Source organism: Sitodiplosis mosellana, unplaced genomic scaffold (assembly GCF_009176505.1).
Source record: "Sitodiplosis mosellana isolate CC-2019 unplaced genomic scaffold, AAFC_SMos_1.0 Smas_scaffold_30, whole genome shotgun sequence".
Taxonomy (NCBI): domain Eukaryota; kingdom Metazoa; phylum Arthropoda; class Insecta; order Diptera; family Cecidomyiidae; genus Sitodiplosis; species Sitodiplosis mosellana.
The window spans coordinates 2844726-2854768 of NW_022595272.1; the positions used below are offsets into that span (position 1 = coordinate 2844726).

General features: G+C 37.6%; 1 protein-coding gene across 1 annotated transcript; it reads left to right on the forward strand.

The window, feature by feature from the left end:
- Nucleotides 1–26: 26 nt before the first annotated feature.
- On the forward strand, nucleotides 27–9319 carry LOC129569096 (general transcriptional corepressor trfA). Its single transcript, XM_055447545.1, has 5 exons — nucleotides 27–918; nucleotides 4856–4988; nucleotides 6167–6281; nucleotides 6380–6540; nucleotides 6633–9319. Exons 1-5 carry the CDS (start codon nucleotides 838–840, stop codon nucleotides 8270–8272), a joined length of 2130 nt encoding a protein of 709 aa, XP_055303520.1. The 5' UTR covers nucleotides 27–837; the 3' UTR covers nucleotides 8273–9319.
- The last annotated feature ends 724 nt before the right edge of the window (nucleotides 9320–10043 follow it).

Here is a 10043-nt window from a genome sequence, read left to right on the forward strand (position 1 = left end):
ACACACGTGTCCGAAACGTCAAAGTCAAGCGTCTGTCAATGTAAAAAAAAAAAACAGTTGAGGTGAATGGATGTTTGGGTGTGGTGAATTTGTATCATCATTCAACTGTGTATATTTTGAATCAGCATCTATCCACTTCTCGTGGCTCTCTGCTTGCTGTTGCTGTTCTAACTGCTTTTTTGCTATGCAATTTTGTTGGTTATACAAAAGCTGGAAAATGCGATTGCGCTGAGATTTTTTTACGCGAATATTTCATCCTTGAATGGTATATGAGAACACGCATTTGTGAAAATGCTTTCAAAACAACTTCTTGTTTTCACCGAATCGGTCGCACCGTAGAGAGCACATTTTTCCCACAGTCAGAATCAAGGAGTGTTACTCGTGTGTGTCACGCTACCAAAGCCAACCGACCCGCGTTTATATGAATAGTCATTACTAATTCAGGTGGCTGTATATTTTATAATTTTTTTTTTCTCTCTCTTCGGTTTTATCGTTCGTTGAGATTTTCCAACGCAATAAATTCGCTGGAAGCAAAATACGCGTCAAAAAAGACGAGAATAATCGTGAACAAAAGATAGTTTTCACTTTTCACAAGAGAATAAAAAAGTCATTGTTTTCATTTCACATTGGCTGTGTTTGACTACAACAACCGCGACGACGACGAGAACGTTTCAGTCAGAAGGTGTAACATATATATATAAAGCGACGACGACAACAACAACAGAAGCGGTGGAAGTAGAATCAGTACAAAAAAAAAATTTGCAACATTGAAAGAGAGACGACGTGTGCCAACAAAAACGAGTGAAAGCCCGTACATACACCAGTTTATTATCAGTGATGATGCAGCCGAGGAACAGGAAAATATGCCTCCTGGCAATTGTTGGAACCATGTTGTTGGCTTCGCATTGTAAAAGTCATGTAAGTCAAGAGATAATGTTAATTGCAAATCCCTGTACCTGCTTGCCGTCATTTCCATTTGTTTAACCCAAAAAGCATGTAATCACAATATTCAAAATCAGCGCATTTGCATTTATTAAAAGCCGTTTTGTGTGTGTGTGTGTGTGTGTGTGAAAGGATTCAGTTGTGCTGAACGACGCTCTCAATCTCTGACTCGGTTGTGTGTCTACATGTGTTTGTTTGCATTCATATTCATGCCACAGAAGATAATTTGAAATTGAATCGTTTGCACAATAAGTTTAAGCTCAATTTGAATTTATGACTATGTGTTGTTTTCATTTTTTTCCCACCCATTTCGTCCTGATAAACACAATGCTATTCAATGATATGTGCTGTAACGAGCGTTTGATACTGAACAACCCTTTTTGAATCCAAAATGTGATTTTGTTTGATATATTTCTCGATAACGATTTGAATATTGCAGCATTTAGATCGAATATACATATATGCGACGCACATACGAATTCGGAAAATGGGTTGAACGCATCGAGCTAGAACATCTATCTATCTGAGCTGAATGGCTGGCTGGCGTTGTTTAATGAAATTTTAATGCGCTGAACGAAAGTCATTGCTTTTGTAATTCTCTTCAAATGCTTTTTTAATCCCATTAATTAAATTGGCTTGAAAACTTTGAAAACAGAGCAAAAGATAAATGGTTTAAAAAGTCATTCGAGCGACCAACTCTTTTCCATCAAACAACATATTTTTAAAAAGCTTTTAAATGTATTCACGTTGAACCTCCTCCCTTACACACACTCTCTCTCTCTCTGCCTCTTACGCTGTCTGTCTGTCTCGCAATTTTGAAAACTATGAGCTATTCGCCTGAAAAAGGTTTCGTCATAGTAATCATAGTAGTGTTAATCAACATACTTATTAAAATTAGGAAATAAATGGGTAGAATTCATTGTGGTATTTAAACAAAAGCAAAATAACGAAGAGCTCAATCTCTGCCCTATTAAGAAACAGCAATGTTTTATCAGAAATTGCGCTGCGGTTGGTCTTATTAAGTTTATATAATACTAACGTAAAAGTTTTTCCCGTCCATTTTTCCCATTCCGTAAAATTACTAAATTGTGGGGCGTATCGAATTGGACGAAGAAGAACTCACCGAGACTCAATTGAGCTGAAAATTCCAGTGGTGACCGCCGTGAAGAGAATGGAGCCAAATTTAATTAAACAATTTTAATCAAAAATCTTCATTTGCATTATTCATGCAAATGTTTGTATTGTTCACATCTCTCCCTCTTGCGTCGCTCGCTCTCTCTCTTTCTCCCTCAACGAAGTTGGGGAGAATTTCATGTGAAAATACTGAGCTAGGATCTTGGTGAAAAGCATAAAGGAAATTCTTTCAATAATGTGCAATTACAAGTTACCCTTCTCCATTTGTTTGCCTTTTGTACTGTGCGATTCCATTCCGATTTTATTTTTCACTTTTTATGTTTTGCACCAGCAACTTTTGCTTCTTTCCACAGACGATCAAGAAATAAAAAAAAGAAGAAAGAGTTTGAGCGTCTTAAACATGTATCGCACTCGCTCGCATAGCGGCACAGAGTGTGTGGTGTGGTAAAAACTTGAACACGTAATAAAATTGGATACTACACTTCATGAGAACCGAATGTAAATAAACTTCTCGAAGGTTCTTGCTTCACTCTCTCTCTCTCTCTCTCTCTCTCTCTCTCTCTCTCGCTTACTCACTCACTCTCTCGTATGTGCGAACTGCAAAACAGCCAGCACAAGAATAGGGTTGATAAAATGGGGTCATTTTTTCACCATTCATTCTTTTTCGGCTATTATTCCCATTTGCCGCATAAAATTGGCACATCTTTTCGCCAAAGATGAGATTTCTTCATTTTCTTTCCATCCTGATATTTATCCGCTGCAATTTTTGCACGCAAACATAAGCAATAAAATCACATTTCCGGCGATATGACGGTTCCGTTTTTATTATTATTGTTCAACACAAATTGCAAGGCATTGTGAAATAATTGCCGAATAGAAGTTTTCCCGCAACTATTCCCCACATACACACACACACACACAGGTCCACGGTTTGGCCCTTTCAACATGGCATTGCGTCAAAAGCTCTAATTTATTTTGCAACTTCAAGATGAATAAAACAAATTTTACCCAAATTCCACTTGAATATTTGCGAAGTAAATTTTACCGACTCTCCCTGTATGTACGTGGAGTGTGGAGTGAGAAAAAACATAGCATAACATGAGCGACCAAACGGAACGTGCCTTTTTGTCTGTTCTCATATTCCCAAGTTTTTGATAGAAAATGAAGGAGAAAGAGAGAGAGAGAGAGAGAAAGCGAGAGAGAGAGAGAGAAAGCGAATACATACATTTGTTTGCGAAACGTTAAGTTGTATTGCCGTGAGCGTCGTTCCACTGCATTCAGGAACGTGCAAAAGTACAAACATAGAAAACTGTTTGTTTACCTGGTTTTAAATTGATTTTTGAGAGTTGTATGTGTGCATGTCATTGATTGATGTTCAATTTTCCTGTGGTTCATAAGAAAAGAAAGTACCGCATACAAGAAACATTGAGGTAAGCGCATGAGAAATGGATCCACTTGCTCTCTCTCTCTCTCTCTCTCTCACATCCCGGTTACCAAAAATAGAACTTGTCGACATTCCGACTGGATGTGTTGTGTTGATCAAAGAACATTTTGCCAATGCTTCAAAAATGCAGCCAAAATGTCAAATTGGGTTTGATGAGATATTTTCACCATTGGGCATACAAATTGAGTTGTGTAACCATCGGCTGTATTATGAAATTGAGATGCATGGGCATGGTATTAAAATAGAATTTAAATCTTCGGTCAACCAACCAAGCAATGAGCATACAGTGTTACAACTACACGTGCAACGATGGGGGATGACGAAAATAGCCCATGCACATAATATAGAAAATATATACAGTGTATCACTGTGTTTCAATGTTCGCTTCGCCATCGCCATCGCCATCGGAAATACTTATAGATGCAGAGCATACCGAATCTTTGGCTATCTAATCTGTATGGTTGATGTGTTGCAATGTTGCAATGTGCCCTGGATATTTCAGTCGATTATTAGACCTCAAGTGATTGTAAGTAGAGAGAAACTGTCCATAAAATTGAACTTGTTCTCCTTTTTTTCGCCAATGCTCTGGACACTGGAGACTAAGAGAGAACGAGAGTTGAACACAATGTTCACTTTTCATATTGCTTTTAAGCCGACCGACGATCGGATAATGTTTTTTCTACCAATAAAATACTAAATGCATCTAAAAATAGACTTCACATGTAGTTAGTGCGCTTCGGCCAGATGCTGTTATTATTACCATTGCTATGGCTATGGCTATGGCTATTGCCTATGCCAATGTGCCTGGTTTTACCAACCAACGAACAATGTACGAAGAGAGAGAGTAGTGTACTGTTTTGCAAAACGAGGGATACTTTTTATCGTCCAGTAGGTTCCATCCAATTTAATTCTGCTAAGCAGATTACCCGAGGCTCATAAAACCTAGCGCGTTACCATTTTCCACATTGTCACTCACTTTCGGTTGGCTATGTGTTTGGTGTTATGGCAGGCAGTAGCCGAGCAAAAATTAATTCATTTAAAATTTATGATGTTCAAAATGAGGCCTGTTATACCCATTCTAACTGTGTGTGCATGTATAATAAATTACGAAAATATTGTGTTTAAGGAAGTTTTTCTCTCGTCTCTTGGAGCCAAGATGGGCAAAAAAAAATGTGAATATGAATGGGAAAAATAGCCATCGTCTCGCACCACGTACGCAGTTTTCCCTAGTTTCAGTGCACACATTTCATACTTATATCAAAAGTTGTTGTGTGTATGCGCCCGCTGTGAGTTTAAACTAATTTAAAACTTGATATTGTTCATATTCGCATGTAGCAAATGAACATCAGCAACACATGGACTCTACCACAAGACGGCTTCACTGTATTCTATCGATTTTTTCGCGATAAAATCTCCTGGTACGAAGCAGATGCTGTTTGCCAATTTCATCACGCCAACTTAGTTACAGGTATAGTAAGTTTTTTTTTTAAACTTTTTTTTCATTTATCATGGCTATTTTCACTTGGCCTGTCCAATAGATACGTATCTGTACAGAAATGTTTTATCAATATACAATGTACACCTATTTGAGCACGCACAATCTCGCAGTTAATTACCGTTACCGTCGCAAGCTCTCCAACGAATCGTGTTTGTGATAACTTAATGAGAGGATACTTTGCATAAATTTGGAGGAAAACCACTTCTACAACATTTCTCTTCCATTGCCGCCCGTACTCCCACTTGATGAGTACCACTCATGAATGCTGATAACGTAAACTTCTCCCCAAATTTTTAAATCACTTTATCACAAATGAAAATTGCTTTGGCAATTCATTTATTACTGAGCCAGAAAAAAAAGGTATAGAAAAAAGCAACGCGACATACAATTCGTAAATTGAACATCCACACACCTGAAATGGCTTCGCAATTGCAAAAAACACGAATGTGAATGGAAGAGAGCGAAAAAGAAGAGAGCCAACGTAATGAAATAAACTTTGCAATTTCAGCAGAAAATTAAAAAACATCAGCATTTCATGAAATTGAATGTCCAGTTCATCTGCAAATGGGCATCATTTATTCAAACTTATGATTCATTTAAAATTGCATTTTGCAATTTCGTGATTCCGTGAATGAGTGGCAATTGCGAAATGAATTCCATTTTGCACTAAACAAAATTCGTATTGTTCATTGGACTAGAAATTTCAAGTAATTATTTATTTTGCAATGCATTCGCTTATTAAGCTTAATGAAAATGATAAAATCAATATTTGATTTTTCGGATGGAAATATGTGCTGTGTATGTGTGTGCATTGTCGTCGTCACCGTTTTATATATTGATACAACAATCTCCGTTTATTTGCATACCAATTTGCCGCTATACGATTTTATGCATCGGCAATTTTATTGCATTCTCTTTTTTACCGTGATTCGCATTCGTTCGTTCGTTCGTTCGTCCATCCATATCTTATGCTACATCACGTATAGATGATGCATCCGATATCATCATTTTCAATTGAACCCACATCAATAATTCAATTTGTGCGATGAATGATGCAGGTTTTTCATTTCATTAATTAATTCGTGTGTTTTTTTGTTATTCTTTCTCTCTCTCTCTCTCTCTCTCCGCTGTTTGGCATTTGCTTTCAGTTGATAATGGTGTCAAGTACGATGCGAGCCGAGCATTTTTGAGTGATTTGAATGTCACTGAAAACGTATGGATTGGATTGATGCGTTCGCAGAATTCGGACCGTTTTATGTGGTCGTAAGTTAAGCTTTCTTGTGATGGATTGAGTTGTTTCGCGCTAATTGTTTTCGTTTGTCTCTCACTGTATCTGCGTTTTTTTTTTTTGGTCAATTTAGGAATTCGAAAATTTTAGACAGAGAATTCGGTTATTGGGCTGAACAAATTCCGGCTATTGATTCACCATTATGTGCGGTTGTTGACCCAATGCGTGACTATCGTTGGCATAGCTTACGCTGCGGTGGCCCAGATGTGGCTGCATTCTTGTGCGAGATGGAAGGTTTGTATTTCGCATACAATGTGATACTAATTTGCATATTCGATTGAATTAAACGGAATCATACAAGAAAAATGCATTTATTCTATTTTTAGCGCCCGATTGGGCCACGGAATGCTTGATTCGTGCATTACCCGCGCTCACAATTCAATATATCGCTGACAGTGCAACGATTGAATTGTCGCGCGATTGTGGTGCAGAGGGAATAAAAAAATTGACATGCAATGGCAAACAGGATCAGGACTTTATACAGCGTGAGTTGATGTGTCTATTGGAACGCGAGACCATTACAAGCGACAATGAAATGAGGGCTGCTGCTGCTGCAGCTGCAGCAATAGCAGCGGCGGAGGCCGAAGAGCTGCCGTCTGAAAATGTCGAAGAAGCGTCTCAATCAGATAACTCTGAAAACAATAACATTGACAAAATTGCCAATCAAATCGAGGCTTCGGTTGATAAAGTGGGCGACAAATACAGTTTGGATGATGTTATGATGGGCGACGCTCCAATTGCCGAGTCACAAGAAGTTGATGAAGTAAAACCGGTGAAAAATACGAAGAAGATTGCATCGGAAAAGCCATTGAAAAACCAACCGAAACAAATGCGAAAGGCAAAAAATGAAAATAAAGATGATTTAATGATGGGCGATCAACCAGTTCCGGCCACTGCCATCGCTGCCGATGGTGTCGAAAAAGTTGTAAATGATGATGATTCGACGAAGTCGGAGGAAATTACGACAACAGCAAAAAGCGTGGTGGAAATTCAGCAAACGACGGTTGAAGTTCGCAGCAGACGTGAAACGGAAAATCCTGTCAAACACAACATTTCCGCCACAACCACCGAATCGAACATCAAGACCGAATCTGAGGTAGTTCATGCGCCGCACAAGGAAATAACACGCGATCATTTCATACCGCCAATGCTGTTGGTACAACATGAGTTACAACATCAAAACTCAACGCCAACACCACCACCACCACCAACAATAACAACTGTTGAGCAGGAGGCAACAACTGTAACCGTTCTTAGTACCTCACTCGAGCCAAACCATCAAGATAATCAGACATCTTCTACGCAACACGCACAAGTGCCAACAACCGCAAACGAGTTGACAACAATCAGTTCAGGTGTCGAAACATCTTCAAGCATTCCAACAAACGTTGCGCCAAACACAACCGAAGAATCTACCACGATTTCAACAATAACAACAACTTCAATTCAAGTACCTCAAGAACCTGCAAAAACCAATATCGGAATGCGTCCACATGCTCCAAAATTCGGTGGTGAAATAATGTATCATGTCCCGACCACCGCAAAATCTTCGGCTGATTTGACGCAGCCAAACCATACGAATTCTGTTTTGGAAATAGCAAATTCCAGCGAGGCAACGGTGATTGCTGAAAATACTTCCGCAAGCTCATTCGATGCTGCTACCAGTTCAACAGCCAAACCAAGCGAAGCAGCAACTCAATCGATTAACGAAACGGTTACCGAACCACATCATTTGGAAGTAGCGAAACGCAGTAATTCAGCCGTTACCAGCGATAAGCATCAGCATAAAGCAGAACAGCAGCACCACAAACAGGATTCGCATAAACATACTGATGGGAGCAACGCTACAGCACATCATGCTGATTTCACAAATTCCAATCCTGAATATCAAAACTACCATCCAAATCGCAAACGTATTTTAACCAAACCCGAAACACACACTTTTCTTCAAAAGATTTTCGGTTAGAGGGAGGGAGGGAGAAAAAAAAAAGGAAGAGAAAGAGAGAGAGAGTTAAAAGAATTGATTTGTGTGTGTATGTGTAAAGGGTTTAAACACACACACACACACACATATTTGGAAATGCGGAGATGCGGACAAAGGAAGTGAAGGGTAACAAAAAGTAATTATTTATATTGATGATGGCTTGACGCGAGTAGAAGAAACCTAAATCTTTCAATTATCATGATAATATATACCTCAAAGTCCAATCTAACTGATAACAATCAGCTAATGCACCATACACATCGAAACAGCTTCTCTTCGTACTCATTTCCATGTGCTTGTGCATATATATGTCGAAAATGTGTCAATTGTTGGGATTATGTTTTGAATTTAAGCTCTATTAATTTAGGACAACTTCTTCTCTTTCCATTTTCAGCCAAAAAAAACACACAAAAATTGTTTAATTTTAAAAATAAAACTGATGTTGTGATACTTGATGAGAAGCATGTCCCTTAGATTTTAGCATTCAACCATAGGTGTTACCAATTAATGCACCACATTTCAAACAAATTAGTGGCTTTGATCATTATCATTCTGATTACATCTCACTATGTCGCTGGAATGTACAATTGAAATTCATTCTCTTTCAATTACCAGTACCAAAATTCATCGAAATTCGTCCTTTTTGCAATTTTATTGTAGTTTTAAACAAAAAAAAAAGAATTAGTTTTATTTGCCAAACAAGATTTTTTAACTTCAACTTTTATGAACAACCATTTCGTTCATTTAAACAAAGTTTGTTTTCTTTTATAATGAAAACTGATTCCGTTGATTTAGTTCAAGTGCCGTACAAATGTGCAACAATAAACAAAAATTTTACTGAACAATTTGAGAAAAAGAAATTGCTTGATTATTATCAGCAAAATTATTATGCTATCGAATAATTCAATTTTTCTTTTTAATTGTCATTTATTTTATAACCGTATAGAGCACGTACAAAATGTAATTGGTTGTTTTGTTGTTGTTGTCAACAAAACAAACCGAAAATAAAGTTTCAATCATAAACAGAAATGAATTCAATTGATTTATTTTGGAATCGATTTATTTCGTATTTCCCGCATCATAACAGCTTTTGAAAGATTTTGAGAGATTTTCCTTCAACAAATGGAGACGCCACACATTTCCGTACTGTCAAAATGGAAAACTCGTCGCTGCCCGACAAAACAATGGCATTCACATTCCTTTAATGTCTCGCAACATTTCATTTGATTTATTTTCTTTTTTTTCGCTTCTTCATTGTTGTTTACACAGTAAAACTCAAGGCTAAAGCTATAAATATTAATTCAGTTGCAATTGCAGCACGAACAATCATTTACAAAGTATGTAGAACAAATTGATGGTTGTCAACACAATTTTGGAAAGATGTCAAAAATAACAAATGCGATGCACCAATGTGCGCAAAATCCTTTTCCCTCTATAATGATAAATAAACAGATACCAGCACAAAAGAGCGTCACATAGTTTCTTTTTTGTGAATAGCAAACACAAATGCCCAGGTAGCAATTCCTTAGTATTGGACATTTCACTGTATTTTAATTCTTTAAACTCAATAAAAATGATGAAAAAAAAAATTGGAAAATGCGGAGTTGCTTCTGAAATAATTGGTAGTAAGTTAGTTTCAGGTCTATTTCTCAATTGAGCGTGATGATTAACTGGGATGGCAATCACACACTGTGTGAAACCGAAACACAAAGCACGTACCAATACACAGAGACATCGGCACACACGAATTGCA

Bases quoted from the DNA above. Each gene is read 5' to 3' on its own strand.
- LOC129569096 (XM_055447545.1), top strand. From the start codon at position 838: ATGATGCAGCCGAGGAACAGGAAAATATGCCTCCTGGCAATTGTTGGA. The intron at 4,989-6,166 runs GTATAGTAAGTT...ATTTGCTTTCAG, and splicing joins TCACGCCAACTTAGTTACAG to TTGATAATGGTGTCAAGTAC. The intron at 6,541-6,632 runs GTTTGTATTTCG...TTCTATTTTTAG, and splicing joins ATTCTTGTGCGAGATGGAAG to CGCCCGATTGGGCCACGGAA.